The sequence below is a fragment of the Oryctolagus cuniculus genome, chromosome 3, assembly GCF_051225735.1.
Source record: "Oryctolagus cuniculus isolate XC-2025 breed Fujian yellow rabbit chromosome 3, ASM5122573v1, whole genome shotgun sequence".
Lineage (NCBI taxonomy): Eukaryota > Metazoa > Chordata > Mammalia > Lagomorpha > Leporidae > Oryctolagus > Oryctolagus cuniculus.
This window is the reverse complement of record NC_142869.1, coordinates 361,166-374,484: the sequence shown is the minus strand read 5'-3', so window position 1 is coordinate 374,484 and position 13,319 is coordinate 361,166. Positions and strand designations below refer to the sequence as shown.

Genomic DNA, 13,319 nt, shown 5'->3' with positions numbered 1-13,319 from the left:
CCCGTTCTTGCGAGTTGACGGAGGCTGTCCAGGGCTGCGCGTGCTCAGGTGTGTCCTCCGTGGCTACCCGAGTGAGGTCGGCCGGCGACTCCCTTGTCCGCACGGGAACAAAGAGCGCGGGCGCGGGCCGTCCGGCGACACCGCCCCACGCTGGGCTCGCCCACGAGGGCGCCCGCGAGGAGAGCGCCTCCCGCGCCGGTGCGCTTGTGCCCCGTCGCGGATTCCAATGCGAACCCGAAGAATCACGTTCTGACGGAAAACGCCCTAACCCTGACGGAAAAGGCGGATAAGCCGCGCTTGGCCACCTCAGCGAGGCGGAAGATGTGGGCGGCGTCGCCAAACGAGGCCGAGAACGTCGATGCAGAATACGGAAAGCCCTACAAATCAACAAGAAAAACACAGAAAACGAGGAGCGGGCGGCCCAGGTCCGCGACGGGGCGGGGCGGGGCGGGAGCCGGGAGCCGGGAGCCGGGAGCCGGGAGCCGCGGGCGGCGGGGCGGGAGCCGGGAGCCGGGAGCCGCGGGCGGCGGGCGGCGGGCGGCGGGCGGCGGGAGCCGGGAGCTGGGAGCCGCGGGCGGCGGGGCGGGAGCCGGGAGCCGGGAGCCGGGAGCCGCGGGCGGCGGGGCGGGAGCCGGGAGCCGGGAGCCGCGGCCGCGCCCCCGCTGCTCCGCGGGCCGGCGGGCGGCGGGGAGGCTCCGCCCCCGGGGCCGCCTTCTCCTTACAAGGCGAAGCCCCAAGCCTCGCCTCCCGCGGGCGGGCGGGCAGTCGCACCCGCGCCCCGACGCCACCGGCCGGGACCCCCGCGCGCAGGCGGCTGCGCGGGCTCGGCGCCCCCGGGCCCGGCGCAGGCGGAGCGCGCTCTCGCGGCTTGGATGCCCGCGTCGAGGGCGGCGGCGGCGGCGGCGCGCAGAGCCTGAGCCAGACCCGCGCCCGCGCCATGCGGCCGCAGAGGTGAGCGCCGCGCGGGGGTCCGCGTGCGGCGTGGCGGGGCCCGACAGCCTGGACTGCGCGGTCCCGGGCGTGCGGGGCCCGGCCGGGTGCCGGCTGCCGCGGGTTCGGGGCCGGGCGCAGCGGCCGGGGGCGCGCGTCGCCTGTCTCGGCGGCACCTCCCACCGCTCCCCGGCCGCCGCGGAGGTCTTTGTAGTTGGATCCGGATCCGTAAGACCCCGGAGCTCCCGGCTGAGCGCTGTCTGCCCGCAGGTGCGGCGTCCCCCGCCCGCGTGCCCGCCATGGAGGTGCTGCGGCGCTCCTCCGTCCTCGCCGCGGAGATCATGGACGCCTTTGACCGGTCGCCCACCGACAAGGAGCTGGTGGCCCAGGCCAAGGCGCTGGGCCGGGAGTTCGTGCACGCGCGGCTCCTGCGCGCCGGCCTCGCCTGGAGCGCGCCCGAGCGCGCCGCACCGGCCCCCGGCGGCCGCCTGGCCGAGGTGTGCGCCGTGCTGCTGCGCCTGGGTGAGTGCGGGCGGGTCCCCAGGCGCCTGCCCTGGGTCTCCCCCGGCGGAGGGACGGGGCCGCCCGGGAGGTTGCGGTCGGCCCGGGTGGCGGCACGCGCCGCTGCCTCCCACCCCCTCCCCTTGCCTGCTCCGTCCGGATCCCAGACTCTCAGACAGACAGCTCCAGAGAGAATGTTTCAGAGGTTGGACTCCTGAGTGACCCTTGTCCTCAGCTGGGCCCAGAACGCCTTTGTGGGACCACGTGTCCCGTGTTTGTTTTGGAAGACAGGGCCGGAGTCACCAGCTGAAATCCACTGCTTTGGAAGCCTCCAAGGGCCCTGCGGTCATTCCACCCTCGTCCCCCCTCCCCCGTGGCTGCCCTGTGCCTGGGGAGACGGGGGGGGGGGGGGGGCTTGTTTCTGGGGCTGCACACAGCCAGGGAGGAGCTGGCCAAAGCCTGACCCTGGCAGCCCCTCTTCCCCACAGCCCAGGAGGCCCAGGGCAGTGCCCAGGAGGAGGGGGGCAGCAAAGCAGACTCCCTGAGTGGGGGGCTCTCAGGCAAGTGTCGCGAGGCTGGCCTGTGGTTGGGGTGGACTCTGGGGCAGCCCCTGGGGTCTGATGCTCTGCTGCGTAGACCCAGCCTGCTCGAGAGTGAGTGTCGGGGTGGCGTGGACGGATGCTGTGGGTGCCCGTCAGTGTCCAGCTCTCTGGTGACACACCAGAGCGGAAGGAGGACAGACAGAGCTGTTCTGAGGGGGTGGCCAGATGTCCACAGTCTGATCTGATTGACAGGGCCCCTAAGATCCACTGCCTGCTGCTGTCTCTCCTAGCTGGGCTGTGAGAACCACTTGGGTGGGGGTGGGTGTTCTGGGTCTGTCAGAGCCCCCAGACGCCTGGCTGACCGGCAGGAAGTCCTGCCTCAGCCCTGGCCCACAGCCTTTGTGCCCTCACAGCCACTCTGGACCCACTCTGAGAGCCTGAGGCTTTGCCCTGGGCTGGGGGCAGGGCTGAGTCAGGCGGCCCTGGAGGGAGACAGCTTGGACCTCCCTCAAGCCTGGTTCACCGCCTTCTGCTGTCACAGCTGCTCTGGGGGAGGCCTGAGTCCCCTCGTGGTCCTGCGCTGTCTCCCTTCGGGATCCACCCCCCACCCCCCGCAGAACAGAAGCAGCTGACAGTTGGTCTCTGGGGACCGGTCCCAAGCGGCTCCTGAGGTCTGGGATTTTCCGTGCCATGTCCCACCCCGCTGGCCTCGCGGCTCTGTTTTGGTCCCCGGTCTTACTGGACTCGATGGAGCACAGCTGGCTCCAGGGTGACACTGGCCCCTTCGCAGCCCGGGGCGGTCTGGTCAGCAGCATTTCCTTGTTGGCTTTGGCTGCAAAGTGGCCAGGCTGGGGGCACTCAGGCCGAGGCCCATCTTCCCTGGCCTGTGGGGGGGGCGCTTCCTCCGTTGGGGTCAGAGCACATCCAAACACACCCCTTGGCACCGGGAGCCCGGGTCGGAGTGTGGGTACTGGTGGCTCAGGGCCTCTTGGAGCCACCCCCAAATGCCACTAGGGCCTGAGCCCCTCTGAGGCAGCCGGGAGGGGGTGCCCACCTGTGTTGTCTTCCCCAGCCCCTCCCCAGGACGGGTTCTGAGTTCTGGCCTCTTGCCTGGTCCCTCCTGCTGCCTGCCGTGAGTCACCGGGCAGGCACGGCCCACCCTCCTCCACAGGATTCCTGCCCCACCGGCCCGGCCAGCTAGGCCCTGGGGGGCCGGCTTGTCAGAAGCGGGGTGGCGCCTGCACACCTCCCTGTTCTCTGTCTCAAGGGGCTGAGGTGGGAGAGGGTTAGGTGAGGACGGGGATCAGGGCAGGTGAAGTGGGAGGCCGGGCCCGAGTTCAGGTGCATTCAGGCTGGGCCGCGGGGGCTGACGCATCCGTGTGGCACGCAGGGGACGAGTTGGAGCTGATTCGGCCCAGTGTCTACCGCAACGTGGCCCGCCAGCTCCACATCTCCCTGCAGTCCGAGCCCGTGGTGACCGACGCGTTCCTGGCCGTGGCTGGCCACATCTTCTCTGCAGGTAGGCCTGGCACCACCACCCTGAGTGGCTCGGGGAGGGGCTGGGGTCTTGGATCATGGCAGGCTCCCAAGACTGGTCCTTGGGCCTCACATGTGCCTTCTTGCCGCTGGCGCTGCCTCTTGGTGTCACAGACTGGCCCATGGTGCTGGAGCGGCTGCGGCTCCTGGAGCCCTGGGCCTCGTTCTGGGGGTGCTGTGGTCCTGCTGAGGGTGCTGTGGCTTCTCACTGTGCAGTGCTGGGTCCCCAGCAGCCAGGCTGGGCACTGTAGGCTCTCCACATGTACCCGCAGAGGTCACAGGTCAGTCTGCTGATTCTGCTGGTCAAAGATGAGTCCCAGGCAGGGTGGCTCTCTGGGGCACCTTGGAGAGGTAGCAGCACCCCGTTACCTGTGGCTCTTGGGGTGTGAAGAGCAGGGCAGTGAGGTCTGAGGTGGGTGCTTCCAACAGCAGAGGCTCTGAGGGGTTGCCGGGTAGGGGGCAGGTGGTAGAGAGGGGTGGGCCCGCAGCTGAGCAGGACCCGGGCATCAGGCTTCAGCTTTGAAAGTTCAGTTTAAATCTAGTGGCTTTTGTTGGAAGACGGGGCCTAGCCTGTAGCAGCCCCCTCTCCACCCAGCAGGCAGGCTTGTCTCATGGAGGCCCCCACATACATCTGAGGCAGCCTCTACCCAGGCCCTGATGCCACTCGGGTGGCCCAGCCGATGGGGAGCAGGGGCCCCCTCACAGGCTGTGTGGCCTTTGATGGCTGCCTTAACTTCTCTGAGCCTCAGAGCCACTGAGAGGGAGCAAGGCAGAGCTGCCCGGGAGAGCGGGGTCCCAGGCCCGCCACTTGGCTCTCAGGCTGCCCCCAACACTTCACCCCAGAGCAGTGCCCTGAGGTCCCACACCTGCCCTCCTGCCCCGTGGCAGCCGGCGGGGCACACAATGCCCCTCAGGCAGGACTTTTCCTCCTGGCAAGGCCCTGGGGTGTGAGTGTGGCCGCACGAAAGCCACCAGCCTGGACCTCCCCTGGCTGGGCCGCTGTGATACAGCCGGGCTCTGGCGTGGCCTCACGGAGACCCAGCCCCGGGGCAGAGACAGCTGGCGCTGCTTGGGCTTTGGAGCTCTTGTGAGTGGAAAACTCATTTTTCTTACCTTGATTAAAAGTTGGCAGTTTTCATTTTTTTCCTTCTTATAAGAGGAAAATTTTATTTAGATGTGTATTTATTTTCATCTACTTGAAGGGCAGAGTGACAGCTGGGGGTTGGGAGAGAAAGATTTTGCACCCACCACTTCACTCCCCAAATGCCTACAACAACCAGGCCTGGGCCTGGCTCCCCCTCGAGACTCCCATGTGGGTGGCAGGGGCCCAAGCATTGGGCCATCAGCTGCTGCCTGCCAGGAGCCGGATCAGAAGCAGAGGAGCTGGGACTGGGACTGGCACTAACGGGCTGTGCCACATGCCTGTCCCACGAGCCAGGCCTGTTGTCACAGGAGAAGAGGAGAAATATGTAAAGAACTCTCACACATAAATATGAACAAGCCAGGCCCCGCTGGACACAAGGCGGAATGGCCGGTTACCAGCAAGCACACGGGAAGACGTGAGGCCGGCGGCAGGGGGAGGTGCACAGCAAAACCGCTGGACACAGCCACTGGCAGCAGGAGTCAGGCCTCACGGTCACTGCCAAGAGGTAGAGCCATTTGCGCACACCGACTCGCACGCCAGCGTTCATGGCCGCGCTACCCAGAGCAGCCAGAAGGTGGAGGCAGCCCACGTGTGTGTCAGGCAGCAGGCGGAGACGCCAGCCGCCAGCCGCGGCACAGCCCTGCCCGGGAACATCACGCGGCAGGAGCAGGGAGGGTGCAGTGTGGACGAAGCTTGAGGACGCACAGTGCGATCTCGCTGGAGCGACGCATCCTGAATAGTAAAACATGCTTTTCACAAATTAACTTTACGGTAACAGACTGTTACCTAAATAAAAAAGAGACCCCAGGGAGCAGGTGTTGGCTCAGTGGTTCTGCCTGGGCCCTTATCCTGGCTCAGGTCCCGGCCACTCCACTTGGGTCCAGCCCTGATGCGCACCTTAGGAGTGGCAGTAATGGCTGCCACCCATGTGGGAGGCTCAGGCTGAGTTCCTTGCTCCTGGCTTTGGCCCAGCCCGTGCGTGGTGGTTGCAGGCATTTGGGGAGTGAGTCAGCAGGTGGAAGGTCTCTCTCCGTCTGGCTCTTTACCTTTCAAAGTGAAAAAGGAGAAAAGTGCACCGAGTAGGAAAGGTAGCAGGAAGAGCCTCAAAGGGCAGAGACTTAGACAGACACGGGGCAGGGCCTGCACCTGCTGGGAGCTTGTGTGAGGACGTGTGTGTGAGGTGCTTCAGAAAGTTCGAGGAAAACAGCCGGCAAAGGAACCGCAGAGGAGCTCAAAGAAAACAGGAGGTGCCGAGGGCTCCCTGCTGCAGCCCCCTGCAGCCTTGCCAGGCTCCAGACACCGACACATGGTCGTCACATGACCCTCAGAACAAGTGTCCACAAGGCCCAGGCAGGAGGGGACCAGCTGCTCCCCTGGGGGTCGTGGAGTCAGCTTGCTGGTCTGGTGGCTTCAGGAGGACCTGGGACAGACCCTCCCGGTGGGAGCCCCTGCAGGTGGGGTGTGGGGGGTGGCAGGACGAGGCCTGGGAGGCTGTCAGGGGCCAACTCGGCTGGGACTTCACACGTGGATTTAAAACTTTATGATTGACACATAAAAATTGCAGATTTTTAGGGTACCATGTGACGTCTGGATGTGCGTCTGCATCCGTCTACACCAGCAGACTGGTGTGTGTGCTGAGATGGGAATTTTCAGCAAGGGAGTCGCAGGGGCTGGCTCCAGGGCTCCTCCCAAAGTCCAGGCCCGGCTAAGACCCGGCTTAGGACGTCTCCTCCTGTACCAGTGCCCGGGCTTGAGTCCCACCCGTTTCCTGCGAGTCTGGGAGGCAGTGGTGATGGCTCAGGTGCCTGGGTCCTGGCCACCCACGTGGGAGACCAGGATAGGGGTCCCAGCTCCTGGCTTTGGCCTGGTCCAGCCCTGGCTGTTGTGGGCATCTGGGGGGTGAACCAGCAGATGGGAAATCTCTCTCTTTCTCTCTGTGCCTCCTCTCTGCCTTCCAAATAAACATAAACGAAGTGCACAGCCCAGTGACGAACGCCCTGTCTCCTGAGCAGCCGCCCTCCCCCAGCCCAGCCTCTGGCAACCGCGCTGCGTACTCTGCCTTTTCTGGACGCGCAGCCGGCAGCGTGGGTGGCCTTCTGTGTCTGGCTTCTTTCACGCTCGCCTGGGGAGCGGTAGCAGCCGGCCGGCTTCATTCCTTCTGCTCCCTGTGCATGGACTGGGGTGAGCTGGCCCCCGGGGAGCACAGAGGGTCTGCCCTGTCGGATCCTGCCCGTCACGGCTGACCGGACCGCAGTCGCCTGAACGCACACATGGCCTCCGAGGGGCTGTGGTGGGTGGATCACAGCCCATGCCCAGTCCACCACTCTGACCTTGAGCGAGGCGAGCACTTCCCCGTGTGTCTCACGTCTGCGTTTCCTGGCGAATCGGCACTCTTCTTCCTCTAGGCTTCACCCTGGGGAACCTGCAGGCGCTCTTCCCCAGGCTGCCACTCGCCTGTCTTTTCCTTCGAGGGCCTCCTACCTCTCTTCCTCCTGTGGCCTCTGCTTTCCTCCTGGCTCGTGGACAGCGGGCCCTGCACTGCTGCCTGCAGGGTGTCCAGGACAGTGGACAAGCAGGCGCAGGGGGCTACAACCTGCTCAGTTTCAGTGGCTCCTGCTGGCCACTGCTTCCTGGCGGGCTCACCCTGGGCTAAGAAATCCCCTGGGAACTTCCCCAAGGGGTGACCAGCCTGGCACCAGTGTCCGCTGGCCGCACGTGCTGTGGAGTGGGACCCCCAGAGGCTGAGCCCTCCATGGGGGGTTCTGCTGACCTGCGGCTCCCCCTCTGCAGGCATCACGTGGGGCAAGGTGGTGTCCCTGTATGCTGTGGCCGCAGGGCTGGCCGTGGACTGCGTGCGGCAGGCCCAGCCCGCCATGGTCCACGCCCTGGTTGACTGCCTGGGGGAGTTTGTGCGGAAGACCCTGGCCACCTGGCTGCGGCGGCGCGGCGGATGGGTGAGCCCCCACCCCCAAGCCCTGCCTGTCCCAACCTCTCCTGTCTGATGCGGGGGGAGCCCAGCCCCGCCTCTCAGAACAGGGCAGACCACCCCCTGCTTCCCTGCCCCCAGCCGCAGGCACTGTGAACTGGCGAGCACAGCTGTCTATGGGAGTAGCTGGGCGGCAGCGGGGGCTCCTCTGCTGGGGTCCTTTGATGCAGGATCCGGCGAGGCTGCAGGCCGCGTAGGTGGGGTCTGTGGCGGCCCTCAGCATGGACTCCAAGGCTGCTGTCCTCTGCCCAGCCCCTGTAGGGAGGTGAATGGGGAACTCTGGTCCCATGCTGCGGGCAGACCAGGCCAAGGGACGACGTCATTTCTTAGCAGGAATAGGAAGATGGGAGGCCAAGGGGTAGACACCCATTCCTTCTTCCAGAAGACTTCAGATGTCCAGGGAAACCAGCACGCTCTTGTTCCACGAGAGTCTGGCTTTGCCCCTTCCCGGGAGCCCAGCTCTCCGCCTCGCCTCGTGCTTCTCTCCTGGCTGTGGTCTCTGCTTAGCTCACTGTCCCTCTCCCCTCCCAGACCGACGTGCTCAAGTGTGTGGTCAGCACGGACCCTGGCCTCCGCTCCCACTGGCTCCTGGCTGCGCTCTGCAGCCTCGGCCGCTTCCTCAAGGCGGCTGTCTTTGTGCTGTTGCCGGAGAGATGAGGCGCCCAGCTGGACAGCGGCTGCTGCCCAGCCCAGAAGCCCTGCAGCACCCGGACAGCATCTCCCCCTCCCCACCCGACTGCTCCCCCGCAGACCAGGCCCTCCAGGAGCATGGCCTGGAGCTGGCCTGCCTGCCGCCTGAGCCCTTCCCTTCACTTCTCCAGCGAGAAGCCCCAGAGGGGCCCCCTCAGGACACGAGCTGGCCTCGGTCCCTCTAGGCAGCAGGCCCAGCAGATGGTGTGAGACTCGTCTCTGGAAGGAGGACCGAGGCTGTGGGGCCCATGCAGCACGCCTGACCACAGTGCAGATTGGTCCCCATCTCCCCTCTGTGCCCCGCCCCGCCCCGCCCCGCCCCGCCCATGGACTCTGACACCAGGAAGGCTCGGCTGTGCAGGCTGCCCCGGGCAGGCCCACAGGAGCTGTCCCTGCGGCCCCCAGCCCATGTGGAGTGGTGCTGGGGACACGGGCTGAATGCAGGCCCAGCCCTGCCCTGCCTCCCTGTGGCTTCCGACGGCCCGTGGGCAATAAAGTCCAAACCATGGTTTTCACTGTTGATGGCAGTCTTCCAGTGCTCAAGGCTCTGCCCGTGGCATCCTGGGGGGGGGGTGGTGGAATCCCTTGAGAATGGTGTGGGGGCTGGGAGGGGGGAGGGACAGGAGCTGGGCCTCCAGGCTCACGGGATCTGCAGGTGTTCACACGTCTGGAGCCGGCAGGCCTTGCTGGGGAGGAAGCCTCTGGCGGCCTCATGACACTTTAGTCCAACCAAGGACAGTGGGCGTGCCTGGGCGGGAGGGCCAGGGTGGGTTGAGGGTCCAAGTCCCAGCTCTGAGGGCCCCTAAGGAGCATAAAGTTTTGACCTCAGTCCTGGGGGAGATCTTTGTCTCCGGGGCTGCAGGGCCAAGACCTTTGAGGTGCTGGGGACACACGGGGCACTGGCCACTGGGCTGGGCGTGTGGAAGGGGCCCAGGAGAGGCGCCCCATCCACAGTGGTCTGGGTCTGAGGGGATTAAGCCTGCTTTGTCTGAGGAAACAGCAATGCACACCCCAACCCCTGCAAGTCGGAGCTGGTTCTCTGCTGCTGCGCCCACAGCCTGATCCGGGCCCAGCCAACCGAGGTCAGGGATGCGGCCACAGCCTGATCCGGGCCCGGCCAGCTGAGGTCAGGGACGCGGCCGCCCCCGAACCGCCTGCTTATCCAGCTTCCAGGGCAGAAACCAGGACGCGTGTGGGAGGCATCCTGAGGGTGTGGGACAGCAGTGGGAGGGACAGGGAGTGGACCTGGCAGGTTTGCTGCGGCTGCAACGTGGCTATGGGGTCTTCCACGGTCCCTGGCTCAGTGCAGAGCAGGGATTTGGGGCTCAAAGACGGACACAGCATGGATTTGGCCTCCTTCCAGATACCGCATGACCCAGCCCCGATGCCACACCCCAGGGCCTCTTTCGACCTCAGCAAGGGGTTCCCAGACCGTCTCCACCCCTCCCAGGGCAGAGTTTTGGCTGAGGAGCCACAGGGAGGTGGCTCAGGAGCAGTCCCACAGCCATATCCGTCACTTCTGCTTTGGACACCTGTCCCTCCTAGATGGGGCCACCAAGCTCCCCAGAGCCATGTCCGGGTCTTCCTGGCAGAATGGGTGTTCCTGAAATCTCACATGGGCCGCAACAGTGCTCACGTGTGCACACGCACACGCACAGCTCAAGTGCCAGATCTCACAGCACCTCGGCTCTCAGGGTCCCCCCGCCCCCATCAGCTTCAGCCTCTGTGCCCTGCACAGGGCTCCCAGGCAGGCCCACGGCTGCGTCCCTCAGCCTCTCCCTCCTGCTGGTCTCCAGGCGGAGCAAGACCTCCAAATCCAAGGCCTCTGGCCCAGGACCCCTTCCCTGAGCACCTGCTCCTGCCGTGTCCCCCAACCCCAGGAAACACGGAGAGGGGATCCCAGAAGCTCAGGGCACATGCCAGCGAGGTGGCCTCAGCTCCACCTGCCTGGGGACAACAGGTGGACAGAAGGGGACAGCGTCCTGTCCTCAGCCCTGCACTTTGGGCCCAGATGTTCTGGGATATTCCCAGCATGGAATGTGATGTCACCGGGAGCAACAGCAGGATTTAGGGAAACAGGGACCAGCAGCCTGCATGTGTGTCCAGTTAGTCTCTGTCCTTTTAAAAAAAAATTATTTGAGAGGAAAAGCTAGAGAGAGAGAGAGAAGTGATGAGCGGACTCCACTTCCCACTTTCAGCCTGGGCTGGGGTTTCCGCATCTCCCTTGACCTGGTGCCTCCTGTGTCTTATTTCACATGTGCCGAGGACTTGGTATGCATTTTCTATTGGAAACAGACCAGGGGGCCGGTACTGTAGCATAGCAGGTAAGACCACCACCTGTGGCGCCAGCATCCCACATGTGCACAGGTTCGAGTCCCAGCTGCTCCTCTTCCGATCCAGCTCTCTGCTATGACTTGGGAAAGCAGTGGAAGATGGCCCAGGTGCTTGGGTCCCTGCCGGCTTATGGGAGACTTGGAAGAAGCTCCTGGCTCCTGGCTTCCGAACCTGACCTGACAAGGCTGTGGAGTAACAGAGCGCCCAGGCTCAGAGCCTGCCACAGACCCGAGACCCCACTTTGTTCCACTCCCTCCAGTGCAGATGCTCATGGTGGAGGCCCCTCTGGCCAGCATGGCCACAAGCCCTGTGTGGCCACTCACTGCCTGACCATAAGTTCCAGGCACAAGGCCACAAAACCCAGACAGACGATGCTCGCGGAGTTCCCCATGACCAAGTTCAGAATCCAGGCCTCGCCCACTCTCTGCTCTGCGCCCAGGCTGGCACCAGAGCAAACAGCCACACGCATGTTGCTCGGGAAACTTGCCATGTGCCCAACCGCGTGCCAGGCCGGGGGTGCGGTGCCTGTGGACAACCGTGAGGCAGAACACAGGCGCTTCCACCCACCAAGTCTCACGCCAGGCTTCTTCCAAAGGCTGCACGGCTCCCTGATCCCAGTGACAGCAGCAACCACGCGGCCCTCAGAGCTCGAGAGTGCGGTGGAAGTCTCACTGGCTCCAGCTACACCAGCCCAGCAGACGGAAACCAGGAAACACACATCACGTGGGAGCAGGCGCTGAGCTGGCGGCCGACGCCGCGCACCGCAGCCGACAGCCGGGTTGGAGTCCTGCTGAGGCAGAGCACGGGAGGCGGCAGGGACAGAGCTCCTGCTCCTGCTCCTGGCTTCGGCCAGCCCAGCTCAGCTGTCGTGGGTGTCTGGGGAGTGAGTCAGGGTTGGGAGCCATCTGTCTGTGTCTAACTCTTAAGTAAATAAAAACAAGTGAAATTTTTAAAAGAAGAATTTGTGTGCCAAATTGGTAACAAAGCACACAGAGAAATTATTTCAAATAACATATCTTTCCACTTTGTATCTTCAATGGGGAAAGCATAAAAAGATGGCAGGGGCTGGTGCTGTGGTGTAGTAGGTTAAGCCTCCATCTGCAGTGCCGGCATGCCATATGGGTGCCACTTCTAGTCGTGCCGGCATGCCATATGGGTGCCACTTCTAGTCCCGGCTCCTCCTCTTCTGGTCCAGCTCTCTGCTGTGGCCTGGGAAAGCAGTGGAAGATGGCCCAAGTGCTTGGGCCCCTGCACCTGACTCCTGGCTTCAGATCAGCCCAGCTCCAGCCACTGTGGGTGGCCATTTGGGGAGTGAACCAGTGGATGGAAGATTCTCTCTGTAACGCTTTCAAATAAATAAATCTTAAATAAAAAAGAAATAAAGATGGCAGGAGCCCAAAGACTTGAGCTATCACCTGCTGCCTCCCACAGTGTGTATGACAAGGTAGACCAGGAGCAGAGCCAGTCCTTGAACCAGGCACTCTGATGTCTGATATGGGGATCCCAAGCAGCCTTATAAAATACACTTTTAAAAAATATTTATTTACACTATTTGAAAGGCAGAGTTAGAGAGAGAGAGAGAGAGATAAAACTACTCTTCTATTTGCTGGTTCACTCCCCAGATGGCTGCAATGGCTGCGGCTGGGCCAGGCTGAAGCCTGGAGCCTGCAGCCTCCTCCGGGTCTTCCATATGAGTGCAGGGCTCAAGCACTTGGGCCGTCTTCTGCTGCTTTCCCAGACACATTAGCAGGGAGCCGGATCAAATGTGGAGCAGCTGAGACTCGAACCGCTGCTCTGATAGATACTGGCATTGCAGGCGGTGGCTTAAGCCACTGTGTCACAATGTCAGCCCCACAAGTGGCATTTTAACCGGAGCCAAACACTTGTCCCAAAAGCAACAGTTGTAACGAACTACAACTTAGTGCAAGGGACAAAAAAATTTTTTTGACAGGCAGAGTGGACAGTGAGAGAGAGACAGAGAGAAAGAAAGGTCTTCCTTTGCCGTTGGTTCACCCTTCAATGGCCGCCACGGATGGCGCACTGCGGACGGCGCACCGTGCTGATCCGATGGCAGGAGTCAGGTACTTATCCTGGTCTCCCATGGGGTGCAGGGCCCAAGTACTTAGGCCATCCTCCACTGCACTTCCTGGCCACAGCAGAGAGCTGGCCTGGAAGAGGGGCAACCGGGACAGAATCCGGCGCCCCGACCGGGACTAGAACCTGGTGTGCCGGCGCCGCAAGGCGGAAGATTAGCCTAGTTGAGCCGCAGCACCGGCCTACAAGAGACAAAATCAAAGAACGTAGGTGGAGACATGAGTGTGGACTAAGACTTCTTTTAGCAAAGTGTACCCACAGCGGTTAGTGCTGACAGGTCACAGCTTCGGCCCAGGGCGAGGTCTGGGAGCTCAGCTCCCGGCTAGACAGCAGCACCACAGGCTCCAGGCCCACAGCCAACACGGGACACCCCAAACACCTTCCTTCTGCAAGGCAGTGGCCTGCAGGGGTGACCACAAGTACACGAAGCTCAGGAGAGGGGCGGGTGGGTGGTGTGGGGGGCTCTGTGTGCCGTGCCCTTGGCAGTGTTACCGCCTCGCTGCTGTAACCTTACTTCAAGGAGAGGAGACGTGGCCTGGCGAGTGCAGGGGTGCTGAGTTCC

At 63.7% G+C, this 13,319-nt stretch overlaps 1 protein-coding gene across 3 annotated transcripts; it reads left to right on the top strand.

The window, feature by feature from the left end:
- Nucleotides 1–725: 725 nt before the first annotated feature.
- Nucleotides 726–11,621, top strand: BOK (BCL2 family apoptosis regulator BOK). 3 transcript variants are annotated; one of them, XM_070069903.2, is made up of 5 exons: nucleotides 726–951; nucleotides 1,201–1,452; nucleotides 3,364–3,492; nucleotides 7,444–7,607; nucleotides 8,171–8,849. In XM_070069903.2, exons 2-5 carry the CDS (start codon nucleotides 1,230–1,232, stop codon nucleotides 8,294–8,296), a joined length of 642 nt encoding a protein of 213 aa, XP_069926004.1. In that variant the 5' UTR covers nucleotides 726–951; nucleotides 1,201–1,229; the 3' UTR covers nucleotides 8,297–8,849. The 3 variants fall into 3 exon arrangements, with proteins under 3 accessions (XP_069926004.1, XP_051685351.1, XP_089184904.1); XM_051829391.3 differs by lacking the exon at nucleotides 8,171–8,849 and adding an exon at nucleotides 11,259–11,621 and having other exon boundaries at nucleotides 732–951; XM_089328778.1 differs by lacking the exons at nucleotides 7,444–7,607; nucleotides 8,171–8,849 and adding an exon at nucleotides 11,259–11,621 and having other exon boundaries at nucleotides 732–951.
- The last annotated feature ends 1,698 nt before the right edge of the window (nucleotides 11,622–13,319 follow it).